Source organism: Coenobita brevimanus, chromosome 21, assembly GCF_032717465.1.
Source record: "Coenobita brevimanus isolate Jiangsu-jjx chromosome 21, ASM3271746v2, whole genome shotgun sequence".
NCBI lineage: Eukaryota > Metazoa > Arthropoda > Malacostraca > Decapoda > Coenobitidae > Coenobita > Coenobita brevimanus.
The window spans coordinates 13,162,474-13,177,812 of NC_136974.1; the positions used below are offsets into that span (position 1 = coordinate 13,162,474).

Sequence of the window (15,339 nt, forward strand, 5' to 3'; positions counted from 1 at the left end):
GTCTACACTAAAATGGAGATTTCAGAGAATGGGGAAATGGACAGAATGTGTTCCATCATAGAAGTAAGATAGTAAGATAGTCAGTATAATTAGAGGATAAGTAAACAGCACAGATATATTTAGTCAGAGAATGACAGGAAAGCTGAAGCCAGAGTGTAGAGAATTCAGAAGAATCAAGTTCAAGAACACGAGAGCAAGATAAGTCGTTGCGCATATATACACAACAGCCATCTTTGGCTTTGAAATGAGTATAGAGAATGTAGGAGGATACAGAAAAGGGTTTGCTATCAGTTGCCTCAGACAGCTCAGTCTCAGGTAGGAAAAGAAGGTGAGGTTCAGAGGAGGAGAGGTGATGCCCAACAGAACGAAAGTAAGAGGAAAGGCTGCGAATGTTGCAGAAATGAAGAAGTTGTGAGTCAGTGGTTCCAGGCAGCTAGTTGATAGTGGGGGTATTTATGTTCCCCCCTTCCCCGGAGACTCCGAGGCTGTGTATTGAGATGCCATGTTTTTTTTTGTTTGAATTTTTGAGTAGGATGTGTAGTGTGTACTGTGCATGTAGTTTGGTGTTGACAATTAGAGGAACTTGTATTGAAGAGAATGGTTGCCTACTCTCTGTGTTACTGAGACACTGAAAAAGTTCAGCACAAGGGGATGGTCTGGAACTAGTCCCGAGAGCTGATAAAATGGGGGCTCCAGCTCTCCCTATCATCAGCTTTCCATCCACCTTGGGAGTATTGCCCTGCTCCACTGGTGCTACAGTCGACTTCTAACCATCGTTCATCTCCTAGATCTATCAGCAGTGGTGTTCATCAGGGCTCTGTCCTATCACCAACTCTCTTCCTTTTATTCGTCAGTGACCTTCTAAGCAGTACATCTAACCCAATCCACTCGTATGATGATGACTCCAGCCTTCACCTTTCCCTTCTGTTCCCGCAACGTCCATCTCAGCAGTTACTCCACCAAACAAGGGATGAGGCTATGGCACACCTAATGGCTCGTATCTCTGACTGGGGTAAAAATAATCTTGTTTTTAATGCATCAAAGATTCAGTTCCTACAGCTATCAACCCGATAAAATCTTCCACAGGAGTACCCACCAATATTTAATAATATCCAACTTAATCCTTCGTTATCCTTGAACATGCTTGGGGTTTCATTCACTCGGGACTTGTCGTGGAAAGATCACATTACATCTCTTGTAAAATCTGCCTCCAAGAGATTAGATGTGCTAAGCTGACTCCACACCTTCTTTACCCCTGAACGGTTGATGACTTTTTACACGGGTTTTATTCGACCCTGTGTACTGTAGATTACAACTCTCATGTGTGAGGAGGCTCCTCACATACAGCTCTTCTCAGTACGGTGGAGTCAAAGGCTTTTCATCTCATTAACTCTCCTCTTCCTTCGTCCAACCTGTCTCTTCACAACACTGTTGCATCTTTATCTCTTTTCTATCGCTACTTCAATGGTCTCTGCTCCTCTGAACTGTCTGCATGCATCCCTCCACCTCTACGACGGGTGCATAGCTCCCGTCTAGCAACGAACTCTCATTCCTTTTCTGTCCATCTCTCTAATGCAAGAGTTAACCATTACTCCCAGGCTTTCATTTATGCAGCAGGTCAACTCTGGAACTGTCTCCTTCTGTCTGTATTTCCTGCTATCTCTGATCTCCAGTCTTACAAACGCAATGTGTCCAGGCATCTCGAAATGATAGGATCTTGAATTTGGCTCTCTCTTGTATTGTTTTTATTCATTATTTCTTGGAAGGAACAGATTGCGGGCTCCAGGCCTTTGGTTCCTTCTTCCTAGCATAAAAAAAAGAATATATATCTGATAAACAGCCCAGTAGAAACAGAGAAAAATAAAATGGAGTGCATACAATATCTTAACTTTGTTTTCGTTTCGTCGTAAATAAACCATCTCAGGAGAACCGATGGAGTCTTTTAAAATGATAAAAATAATAAACGTTTATTTTTTCTTTACACGATGTTTTTATCATTAAATTAAAATTCCCATCACACACACCAGTTATACTCTACATAGTTTTCTTTGCACAAGGCTACTATAATATGACGATGGGGCATGCAAAGGGATGCTATGAGACTTCCTGCGCATTCCAGTACTACACTGTAGTAATCCTCCTCCGTTCACCGGGGAACGCTCTCCCGTTCGTGCGTTAAGGTTACCGAAAGATACAGATGGGGCAGGGTGAATGCCTGCACACAGTTTAAGACTGTAGGTGTTAGTACTTGGATGCAGTGAAAGAGAAGAGTAAATGTTCGAAAGAAAAGGAATGTAGAATGGCTCAACGAAGTAAAGTAGCTGGTGCTATGAAAGCCTTGATACGGAATACAGGTTTCAATTAAGAAGCTGCAAGAGAACTGCTGCTCACATTAGCATTTTGAGTGTGAGATTTTGGAATGGCATGAATATCAAGATTTAACAGTGAGTTTGTTAAGGAATGTATGTTTGTAGGTTGCGTAGGCTGGATAGGTTAAAGATGTGGAGATTCGTAATTGATATAGAATTAGGAAGTCTGTGAAAGAAACTGCAGAAAAGAGTATACCTAAGTGGTATGTTCATATGAACTGCGGAAGAGAGTGCTTAAATGGTATGTGCACATATAGAGAATGTATGTAGATAGGGTATACATGAGTGAGTCGCGGGATAGGAAAAGGGGTGGAAGGCCGAACAGAAGGTGGGTGGATGTGACTGGGTGAACTAGCGAGGCATAGAAACTGAGGAAGCGAAGGAAGTGACGAGGGACAAAAATGGATAGATGCAGTATGTACAAAGATGCTGTTGATAAGAGATCCACCCCCAGACTGTAACCTGTTAGGTGACAAAATGGGTCCGTTTCAGTCATTATGAAGAACAATTTTGTGTGAATCATCGTAGCAGAGCCACTTCGGTGATCTGCATAATGAGTGGATGGATGAGTGACCCATTTCTACTGGAGACTGTTTATAATTCTTCTACTTCTGCCCTTTCCTATTCCTGCCACTGGATCTCTCCATGTTGTTGGGAAAGAAGTTTCAGATGATGATGATGATGATGATGGTGGTGGTGGTGGTGGTGGTGGTGGTGTATATACTCGTATGTCATCATTGTATTTTACTCTCCTGTCTGCTCCACAGTCTTGTCTGTTAATTTTGTCAGATATAAATCTTTCTTGTCGCTCAGTACACCGTCATTCATCTCTCCAACCATTTCTATAGTCTGCCTGTACCCCCTCATTTTCAAAGCCATTTGTCTTCAGCCTCATCTAATAATACACCAGAATACCATGAACAATTGTTTTTTTTCCTTTTCGGGGGGGGGGGAGGAGGTGCTGCCGGCCCAGTTAGGGAGGGCATGTGCCACCTCACCTCACTAACTTTTTTTTTTTTTTTAATCTTTATCCTCCCTTCATCAGTCTCCCTCCCTTCCAGTTCTCCCTCAACAATTTCCTCTCTTTCCCTTTCCCTCTCCCAATTGTTCTTTTATTATTTTGTCCCTTTCACTTTACATCCTTTCCAGTCCTTCCATCATTTTTTCTCTATTGCTGTTCACCACATTCCACCATTTTCACCACAGTTTCTTTCTGCCTTCTTATTGCTCATTCCACCACTGTCTCCTTTTCCCTTTACCTCCTTCCCAGGTCACCTTCCAGCATTGCCTTCCTTTTTTTCACAGCACTCCCCGTCCTTACACCATTTCCTCCCCATTCGGTCTACTTCATTCTCAAATCTCATTCCACCATTTTCTTCCCTTCACTTTACCTCCTTCCCAGCCCTCCTTCCACCATATTCGTATCTTCTCTGTTTTATCATCTATATTTTTAAACACCTCCTTGTGTCATCACCAGAGCCAAGAACAACGGTATACGGTGGTCCAGACGTGTTCATCAACCGTGGCAGCAACATCAATCTGACCTGCGTGGTGGACTACACGCCACAGCCGCCCTCATACCTCATATGGATGCACAACAATAAGGTTTGCCACCCGGGACGTGGATGAGTAAGAGGAAACATATTCACGGCTAATATATCCCTTATACTTCAGGGATTCCGAATTGGTGAAGTGAAATTCCAACTATGTTGATCACTGAGCAGTTTTGTAAGTCCTGATTAGGTATCGACTTAGGTCCGAGTAACTAAGGAATTATTAGACGGATCTCTGTAATTACAGACTATATATATATATATATATATATATATATATATATATATATATATATATATATATATATATATATATATATATATATATATATACGATGGTGCGAAGGCTGCAGTGCGTGTGCATGGTGAACTAAGTGAATTTTTCTCTTTGAAAGTTGGTTTGAAACAGGGATGTGTCATGTCTCCATGGTTGTTCAATCTGTACATGGATGGGGTAATAAAAGAGGTACAAGGTAGGGAAGTGGATGTTGGACCGGCCCTGGTGAGAGAGGATAGTGTTTGGAAACTCCCTGTACTGTTGTTTGCAGATGATACTGTGTTGTTGAGTGAAGACGAAGGGGAGCTGCAAGGCTTGGTGGATGAGTTTGAGAGAGTCTGTAAGAAACGGAATCTAAAGGTGAATGTAGGGATGAGTAAAGTGATGGTCTTTGAGAGAGGTGAAGTCAGTGAATGTACAGCGAGGTTGGATGGTGAGGAACTGGAAAATGTGAGTACGTTTAAGTACTTGGGTAGTGTGATGAGTAAGGATGGAGGTTTGGAGGGTGAAGTGCTTGAAAGTAATATACAGCAGGGAAGAAAGGTTGCTGGTTCTTTGAAAGCAGTGATAAGAAACAGGGAAGTGAGCATGGAAGTGAAAAAATTACTACATGACAGTATTGTGATACCAACTCTAACGTACGGAAGTGAAGCTTGGACGTTGTTGGAAGGACACAAGTCAAGAGTGAGAGCAGTGGAAATGAGTTATTTAAGAGGAGCCTGGGGAGTCACATGGAGAGGCAGGCTGACGAATGAGGATATAAAGGAGCGTTGTGGTGTTGATGTGGATGTGATAGGAAGCGTTATGAGGAACACACTGAGGTGGTTTGGCCATGTAGAGAGGATGGAGGGTGAAAGACTGACGAAGAGAGTGTATGTGAGTGAGGTTGAGGGGGGAAGAGGGAGGGGAGGCCGAGGATGAGATGGAGGGATGGGGTGGAGAGGTATATGAGAGAGGGGGGTGTGAGTTGGGAACAGGGCAGTGAAATGGCGGGGCACAGGGCGACTTGGAGGCGATTTTTTTATGACCACCCCAAACGGGATTGAGGCGTCTGACAATATATATATATATATGTATATATATATATATATATATATATATATATATATATACCTCCCTTTCCTTGGGGGAAGCAGCCTAGGTATATAGTATAGTATATATATATATATATATATATATATATATATATATATATATATATATATATATGGTTTAGAATAAATGAAGTAGGAAAGGTGCTGCGAGGAATGAAAAAAGTGTTTAGATGTCGTTCGCTTAGAATGGACGTAAAGAGAAGGTTGTATGAGGGTGTTGTGGTACTGACTGCGTTATATGGGGCTGAAACATGGAATATGGGTGTAGCAGAGAGGAAAAGTTTGAATGTAATGGAGATGAGGTGTCTGAGGAGTATGTGTGGAGTGACGCGTATGGATCGAGTGCGAAATGTTGAAGTGCGAAGGAGAACTGGAGTTGTTCGGGAGATGGCTGGTAGAGTTGAGCAGAGGGTGTTGCGATGGTTTGGGCATATGGAGAGAATGGATAATGAGCGATTGGTGAAAAAGATAACTAGATCTGATGTGAGAGGTGTAAGGCTGAGAGGAAGACCACGAATAGGATGGATGGACAGTGTGAAGAGAGCACTGGATGCGAGAGGCATGTCTGTTGAGCAAGGAAGAGTGGCTGTGCGTGACAGAAATTAATGGAGAGAAATTGTGAATGAATAAGTGATGATGCAGCCCTGAGGGGATATTCTCCCGCATTTGGTCTGATCAGCTGGTCAGGTCAGGTGTGGGTAAGGGGATGGGTCTGTTATGATGTGGCAGGGGTAACCCAGCTCTGCTGTCGGGCCCTGCTGTGGATGTCACTGATTGCATTGCGCAGTTGACCCTTGTGCGGTGTGGTGCGGTGAGGATCTGTCCGTTCTCCCATTGGGGCTAAGATGCGAATGAATGTGTTTGAATGGATGAGTAAATGGGGAGTGTGTCGTCCTGTCTCGGCTACCTCCCTTTCCTTGGGGGAAGCAGCCTAGGTATATATATATATATATATATATATATATATATAGATATATATATATATATATATATATATATATATATATATATGTGTGTGTGTGTGTGTGTGTGTGTGCGTGTGTGTGTGTGTGTGTTGGGAGAGTTGAATGATTCTTTGATCACGAAGGAGGAAGTGGAGAAGGCAGTAAAGGAGTTGAAAACAGGGAAAGATGAAGGTATGGATGGGTGTGCTGTGGAATGCCTGAAGGGTGGTGGAGTGACTATTGTTGACTGGTTAGTAAGATTGTTAAATGTGTGCTTTGAGAAAGGTATGGTGCCAATTGACTGGGCAATTGCTTGTGTGGTCCCGTTGTATAAAGGCAAGGGTGATAAGTATGAATGTACTAGCTTTAGGGGTACAAGTCTGTTGAGTGTTGTAGGTAAGGTGTATGGTAGAGTGTTAATTATGAGAGTTAGAGAGGGTACAGAGGGAGTGATTGGTGATGAGCAGTGTGGCTTTAGGAGAGGGAGGGGATGCGTTGATCAGGTGTTTGCTGTGAGACAAGTGTGTGAAAAGTATTTAGCGAAAGGCAAGGATGTGTTTTGGGCATTTATGGATTTAGAAAAAGCGTATGATAGAATTGATAGGGAGGCTTTTTGGACTGTTTTAAGATTGTATGGACTTGATGGTAGGTTACTAAAAGGGGTGAAAAGTTTTCATGTAAATAGTAGAGCGTGTGTAAGAGTGGGAAATGCTGTGAGTGATTGGTTTTCCGTGAGAGTGGGGCTGCGACAGGGTTGTGTGATGTCGCCTTGGTTGTTTAATATTTACATGGATGGTGTTGTAAGGGAGGTGAATGCAAGAGTTTTAGGTGGAGGTCTGAGTCTGGTGAATGTTGATGGTGGAGAGTGGAATCTGAAGTAGCTGCTGTTTGCAGATGATACTGCACTGGTGACTGATTCAGAGGAGAAATTGAGACAGTTGGTAGAGGAGTTTGGAAGGGTGTGTGAAAGGAGGAAATTGAAAGTAAATGAGAATAAGAGTAAAGTGATGAAATGTACGAGGTTGATAGATGGTAGGGGGATGAATATAGTTTTGAATGGTGAGTTGCTTGAGGAGGTAGATTGTTTTAAATATCTAGGGTCACATGTTGCTGTGGATGGAAGAATAGATGCAGAAGTGAAGTTTAGAATAAATGAAGTAGGAAAGGTGCTGGGAGGAATGAAAAAAGTGTTTAAATGTCGTTCGCTTAGGATGGATGTAAAGAAAAGGCTGTATGAGGGTGTTGTGGTACCGACTGCGTTATATGGGGCTGAAACATGGAATGTGGGTGTAGCAGAGAGGAAAAGTGTGAATGTAATGGAGATGAGGTGTCTGAGGAGTATGTGTGGAGTGACACGTATGGATCGGGTGCGAAATGATGAAGTGCGAAGGAGAACTGGAGTTGTTCGGGAGATGGCTGGTAGAGTTGAGCAGAGGGTGTTGCGATGGTTTGGGCATATGGAGAGAATGGATAATGAGCGATTGGTGAAAAAGATAACTAGATCTGATGTGAGAGGTGTAAGGCTGACAGGAAGACCACGAATAGGATGGATGGACAGTGTGAAGAGAGTGCTGGATGCGAGAGGGATGTCTGTTGAGCAAGGAAGAGTGGCTGTGCGTGACAGAAATAAATGGAGAGAAATTGTGAATGAATATGTGATGACGCAGCCCTGAGGGGATATTCTCCCGCATTTGGTCTGATCAGCTAGTCAGGTCAGGTGCTGGTAAGGGGATGGGTCTGTTATGATGTGGCAGGGGTAAACCAGTTCTGCTGTCGGGCCCTGCTGCGGATGTCACTGATTGCATTGCGCAGTTGACCCTTGTGCGGTGTGGTGCGGTGGGGATCTGTCCGTTCTCCCCTTTGGGGCTAAGATGCGAATGAATGTGTTTGAATGGATGAGTTAATGGGGAGTGTGTCGTCCTGTCTCGGCTACCTCCCTTTCCTTGGGGGAAGCAGCCTAGGTCTATATATATATATATATATATATATATATATATATATATATATATATATATATATATATATATATATATATATGAAGAGCAAGACCTTTGAACTCATTCAGGACTTTCAGTCAGTTCATGTCATTTTACGTCCATCTAAACCACGTCATTTCTGATATCTCTTTAGGCCATGACCATGAGTAAACATATACGGTACCCAGGCACCAATATTCAGCCCTGTCCGAGCAGTGACTTTAAAGATACGGCCTATCTGGGTCTTTAGGTCTTTTCAGATCCTTTCTGATAAGTCAAACTGATTCATTTCTATAGAAATCGATTCATTTCAGCCCATTCATGCATGTGCCAAAGCTCATCCGTACCAGTGCAGTAAATATATATATATATATATATATATATATATATATATATATATATATATATATATATATATATATATATATATATATATATATATATATATATATATATATATTCAGTCATCAGGACTTCTAAGTTAGGGAGAGGTGAGCACAGAGGAGTAGATGGGCTGTGCGGGGATGTGATGGTTGGTGAGACAGGATGGGAAAATTTTACCCTGTGAAGATGGGTGGCGTCATTCAACCACGGCCGTATCAGCAGAAATGGGTGACATGGAGAGAGAGAGAACTGGGTGGGATTTGCAGGAATGGAAGTAGAGGATGGAGGATGAAAGAAATCCATCACCAATCCATCATCCAATCCTATGTTGCCTCGTGAGAAGCGTAGGAGCCCGGGGCTAGGCGAGTTGGTCCTGACATTTAAGATGAGAGTGACAAGCCTCACTCATCCCTGAGTGGCATTACGTGAGCAATAAACCCCAGCCACCCCTTCGATATAAACCTTCACCGGCTCAATCCGATTGGAGGGCAATAATTACCCACTAAACCACCAGGCGCCATAATCTGATTATATAGTTACCACCCAGCTTAGTAAATGGTTTACTGGTGTATAGGAAACCATTTGGCTTGTCACTCACTGTAGAGTCACCCACAGGCAGAAGGAAGTGGAGAGAATGAAGGGGAAAGCAGAGGGAGTGTAAAGTCACCCGTAGGCAGAAGGAAGAGGAAAGAATGAAGGAAAGGACTGAAGAGGAAGGAAGCAAGGAAGAGAGGAAAAAGCAGACACCCAAAACAGCACTACATCGAGTGAATGGATGGCGAACGCCCCGCCTACAACCAATGAAAGAAATAAACCCTGTAAATGTGGGTCCCTTTAGTGTGACTGATAAAGTGACATCTTTATATCTTTAATTTTGGTGAGATAGCAGGAAATGGGAAGAATGAGTGAAAGGAAGTGGCCAAGTCGGAGTGAGACAGTGGTGGGTGGTGAGGGTGGGACAAGTCTGTGAAAACTGCCATGTATGAGATCCATCGTTCTCAGTCGGGATAAGTTTCCATTAACCCTTCGTTAGTCAGGCGGGGCGTTTGGCACCCCAAATTTTTTAAAAGCTATATTTCCTAGCTGGTAATTCGAATATTTCTCTCCGTTCCAGTACTCTCCTGACTCAGTGAGGGGAGGGAGCATGTGGATTGGTTTAGTCCCGCCTCTGCTGTAGTGATAGAGAGGGGCACTTGCCCCCCCCCCCGGGGGTGTCCAGTCACCCCATCAAACTAACTGTTTAGATCATATTGTGATATAGATTGGATTTTTATCTTATTTTTGCGTATTGTTTATCATTATACTGATTTTATAAATCACAAAATGTGTTTTCCTGTGTGTGTTTACCTGACTAATGAGATATGAGTCCTTTTGTTATTTTTTTACTGATATTATAATTTATTGTATTTTATTACTAAAAATTAATAAACACTACCTACAAGGCATTCAATCTTTTCATTAGTGATTGCAGAGATATGCTGAAGCGGCAGTATGAATATATTTTAGATGTTAGTCACAATACATATATATTTGTATTGGGGTGTTGTAACACCCCACCGGACTAACCACGTTTGAATACCGCACAGGACTAACGAAGGGTTAAATGTGATGTGGGAGGCAGAGACGGGGTGGAGTGGGCGAACATAAGCAGAGGGTCGGGCTGGGTTGGTGCTGAATGGCAGGGCAGGACGAGGGTAATAGACCCTGTGCACGTGCCCGATGCCAGTTGGGAGTTACATGGATGGTGGAGCTTTGTCATTTTTTATTTTAAAGCAAAGGATGGAGAACGAACACGAACAAGAAGAATTTAAGCATGCACTACCTCAACACAAATGACATCTTACAACGCATACGCATATAAGAAGAACGTAATAGATTCCTTTCTATACCCTCTGACGATACCAAGAATAAAATCCAAATATAGACCGCCGTACGCATGTGCCATCATGAATGTACACATCTGAATAGTGACAGTGACTCATAACTTCTCTTCACAGTCATGCCACTCTGCACTAACTTACAAGTTCAGACACTTTCATTCACTGTATTTAATCCTGTCTACGCTTAGTAGTTTTTTTTTTTTTCTCTCTAAACACTTTACGTGAGAAAAGTCTTCCTTAACCTGATTAAGAAGAAGAAGAAAAAAAAATTCATCCTCCTCCACTGCGTTAGGCAGTTTCTCCCGTATTGCGTGGACGGCATAGTCAGTTACCAGTGTCACCTGCCTTGGCAAAGTTCAAATACTGCCACACTCACGTCACACCAAATAGCTGAGTCGTCCCTGCAATACGTAAAATACCGCCAGGTGAGCTTCTAGTGGAGAGCTGTTCATGGATCAACTTGAATATTTTAAAGGCTTTATCATAATGATAAAGGGATATACCTTTAAAATCATACAACAGTACCAATTATCAAAAAAAAAAAAAAAAAAAAAAAACTTTGAAAGTAATATGGCTTGTTCGGCAGAAGAGTTAGTTATTTGTATAGTAAAAGATTAAACTCCACAAAAATCATTTCATCAACAGCAGAATTTCCGCATCGATGATGCAGGTATTTGTTTGTAGGTCATGTGTGTGTGTGTGTGTGTGTGTCTCTTATGTTCGTGTACGTACAGGTGGTTCGGTACGATAGTGAGCGAGGTGGTGTTAGCGTAGTGACAGAGAAGGGTCCCCGCACCACCACCAACCTGCTGGTACGTGGCGCCTCACACAGGGACTCCGGCGTCTACACCTGCAGCCCCTCCACAGCACCCCCTGCATCAATCACCGTGCACATCCTAAATGGTTACTCTCTCTCTCTCTTTCTTAATAGATTTAAGTGGTGTCTTTGGCATAGTGCCAGATCTATTTGTAGATGTGAGATGGTAATATTAAAATGGACAATAGCAGATTAGAATGTTGGCAGTATTATGGCAGATGGTAGCATGTTAGATTGTTGTTAGTGTTATCGTTGTCGTTTCGATGTTGGCATAGGTACGCTTGATAGTAACATATTATAATATCGGTATTAGGCTATTAGCCCTTTCTCATTTCGTTTTATCTCTCAGATTTGTCCCTAGCATTCCCTTTTTCACTATTTTTCAGCTCCACTTGCTTTTCCCCCTTTATATTAACCACAATCAGCGACTCTGTCATCAGTTTTCATCTTACTTTTTTTTTTTTCATCAGTCACATCTCTCACTACTTTACATCTCATAAAATAACCACTGACATTTACCTTCTCACTACTTTTCTCATATCAAATCAATCACTAGCATTCCCTTTTCGCGCTGCCTTCAGTGTCACAAATCAGCCACTAGTAAGCGTTTTTATTTATCTTTCATTCAAAGCTCTTATATTAAACATATGACAGGGTGGATAGACAAGGATTGTGGAAAGTGTTAAGAATATATGGAGTAGATGGGAAGTTGTTGAATGCTGTGAAGAGTATGTACGATGGTGAGAAGGCTGCAGTGCGTGTGGATGGTGAACTAAGTGAATTTTTCTCTGTGAAAGTTGGTTTGAAACAGGGATGTGTCATGTCTCCATGGTTGTTCAATCTGTACATGGATGGGGTAATAAAAGAGGTACAAGGTAGGGTAGTGGATGTTGGAGTGGCCCTGGTGAGAGAGGATAGTGTTTGGAAACTCCCTGTACTGTTGTTTGCAGATGATACTGTGTTGTTGAGTGAAGACGAAGGGGAGCTGCAAGGCTTGGTGGATGAGTTTGAGAGAGTGTGTAAGAAACGGAACCTAAAGGTGAATGTAGGGAAGAGTAAAGTGATGGTCTTTGAGAGAGGTGAAGTCAGTGAATGTACAGCGAGGTTGGATGGTGAGGAATTGGAAAATGTGAGTACGTTTAAGTATTTGGGTAGTGTGATGAGTAAGGATGGAGGTTTGGAGGGTGAAGTGCTTGAAAGGGTACAGCAGGGAAGAAAGGTTGCTGGTTCCTTAAAAGCAGTGATAAGAAACAGGGAAGTGAGCATGGAAGTAAAAAAGTTACTACATGACAGTATTGTGATACCAACTCTAACGTACGGAAGTGAAGCTTGGACATTGTTGGAAGGACACAAGTCAAGAGTGAGAGCAGTGGAAATGAGTTATTTAAGAGGAGCCTGTGGAGTCACGTGGAGAGACAGGCTGACGAATGAGGATATAAAGGAGCGTTGTGGTGTGGATGTGGATGTGATAGGAAGCGTTGTGAGGAACACACTGAGGTGGTTTGGCCATGTGGAGAGGATGGAGGGTGAAAGATTGACGAAGAGAGTGTATGTGAGTGAGGTGGAGGGTGGAAGAGGGAGGGGGAGACCGAGGATGAGATGGAGGGATGGGGTGGAGAGGTATATGAGAGAGGGGGGTGTGAGTTGGGAGCAGGGCAGTGAAATGGCGGGGGACAGGGCGACTTGGAGGCGATTTGTTTGTGGCCACCCCAAACGGGATTGAGGCGTCTGGCAATAGATAGATAGATTAGCTGTCTCCATATCCGTCCGGCTCCACATCCTGCTGTGCTAAGCGCGTACTGTCTTCCAGGTGAGCAACAAGAAGCCATGCAACACAGCTGCCACTCTTCCTATCAGATGTCCACCGTCCTCTTGCTCTCAGCCGCGGGAGCCCTCACCCTCGCCCTCAACTAGCACTCTCCCACAGCCCTCAGCTCCTCCGTCCCACTCCAAGTCAAGCGCCTTCCTGCACCAACGCATTTCCTACCTCCTCCGTTAAGTCCTGTGCTGGTGTGGGCGGAAACTATAAGGAGATGAAGTTAACTAGTGTGTGGGGGAGGGCCATGGCTTCACTAACTGTACAGGGTGAGGTTAACTCTTTGGCTGCTGTACTCTGTCCTCTTATTCCCTTCAGTCTGATGACGTATTTTTCTATTGTTTTTGAGACCTCTTGAAAATATTATTCTGCTTAGGAGAGATTTAAAAAACTGGAAGGGTTATCTACTGCCTTCATTAACCATTTATCTACTGGAGATCCTTCCTTGGTTAAAGAAAATCATCTGTTGGCGGACTGATTAAAAGTAAAAATACGTATCGGACTGACGGATAATTAATTTGTAACAACATATTAACAGTATGGTACTAGACACGAAGATGCTAAGGAAGCGATGTAAAACAGATGTCACATTTATCGCCCGCCTTTAGAAGGCGGAGCGATAATGTTTTCGCCTGCCTCTGTGTGTGTGTGTGTGTGTGTGTGTGTGTGTGTGTGTGTGTGTGTGTGTGTGTGTGTGTGTGTGTGTTTCTGTTCCCATTATATCTCATGAATGGCTTGAGCTGTTACTATGAAACTTTCAGGGTATCAAGATATGACCAAAATCTTGGACGAGTTTGCAGATGGGCACTCGGGGTTAAGGTCAAGGTCACCAAAATGGCTGCCAAAGGTCAACTAGTTTTCATCGCCAACCTTTAGCACCATTATATCTCATGAACGGCTTGAGCTATCAACATGAAACCTTAGGGTATCAAGATATTGCCTAAAGTTTGGACTTGCCCAACACCATATTCTGGCGGGGGAGTAGAATTCGGCTCCCGAATGCTTTTCTTTCATTTATTCTGCTTTTGAGCTACGGAAAATACGCTGCAAAAGGACGAAAATCATCAAGTTAAGGTAAACAAACTATAAGTTTTCTCAAAACTGAACACTTCTATCCAAGTGCGTCCATGTCAGAAAAAGGATTATCTGAAGCAAATCTTAAAATACTGACTGCCAGGATTACTTTTAGATAAACACCAATACTTAAGTAGCTAAGAAGTTAATTGAACTACTTTTTAATTCGCTGGTTTCCGGATTACTCTTCCCTAAAATGAGTCATGTATTGTTAATCTGAACATTTACACTAGAGTGTAGTGTCGTGACCGATCAGGAGACACATTTCAGGTTTTGTGCAACTGACCGGCTTAAATTCGAAAATGAATCCCCAAATTATCTGCCAAACGCGGATAACCTCCTTTTCTGCATATAAATACGTACAAAAATCACATTATGGCGGTTACTTCGGGGTGCTTTATACACAGAGATTTTAGGTGACATTTGACCCATATGTTATCCATCTGACCGAAAACTGTGAAACAATGAATAAAATGAGGTTTTGGAAATGTCTAGAGCTATATCTGATGTAAAGAAACATCATTAAACCTGAGAGAATGCAGTGTATTTTTTTTTATTTCAGACTTTTGCATAGGCATACAGAAGTAAGTGAAATTCAGCTTCTTTTGACATTTTCATGTCTATTTCCATGCTTTTTTGTTACCATTCATGCTGATAATATATTCATTTTTCATGTTTGTGTTGTGATACAAAGTTTTACTGTTAAAATGAGCTAACAAAGAACACAAGCAGCTGCTAAACACACCTTCTTTGGTTTTTCACCATCAGATCTTCCCCTCTCTGGACATCCATCCCGTCTACAGCTTGCAAGACATTCCCCCATCTTGAAAGAGAACAAATATACGAACAACAAGAGTGTTATTCCAGACTTAGCCCAAACTTTTACTGGCCTTTAGAGACATGCAAACATTCCAACACAATAAAAAATGAGAAGACGAAGCTCCTTCATTTGATGGAAGAAGGCTCCGATGCATCGAAACAAGGCCAGCACGTCACAAAAAACATGAATTTTGTTGGAAAACTACATAATTTGTTTGATATACAGTAGCTGCGTGTCAGTGCGCTGATCTGTGCCTGTCGCTGTGAAAAGGAGATGAATAAAATTCCACGACAAGAGCATGCCCTTCTAATCGACCAGAGAACCACGCGGAATAT

The 15,339-nt window shown here is 42.6% G+C and overlaps 1 protein-coding gene across 1 annotated transcript in view; it reads left to right on the forward strand.

Moving 5' to 3' along the window:
* LOC145392104 (vascular endothelial growth factor receptor 3-like) overlaps positions 1-13,208 on the forward strand; it is a 114,891-nt gene extending 101,683 nt beyond the window's left edge. The window contains exons 5-7 of the mRNA XM_080266558.1: positions 3,847-3,974; positions 11,212-11,380; positions 13,105-13,208. Coding sequence (XP_080122684.1) covers positions 3,847-3,974; positions 11,212-11,380; positions 13,105-13,208 — 401 coding nt within the window. The remainder of the gene's footprint in view (positions 1-3,846; positions 3,975-11,211; positions 11,381-13,104) is intronic.
* The last annotated feature ends 2,131 nt before the right edge of the window (positions 13,209-15,339 follow it).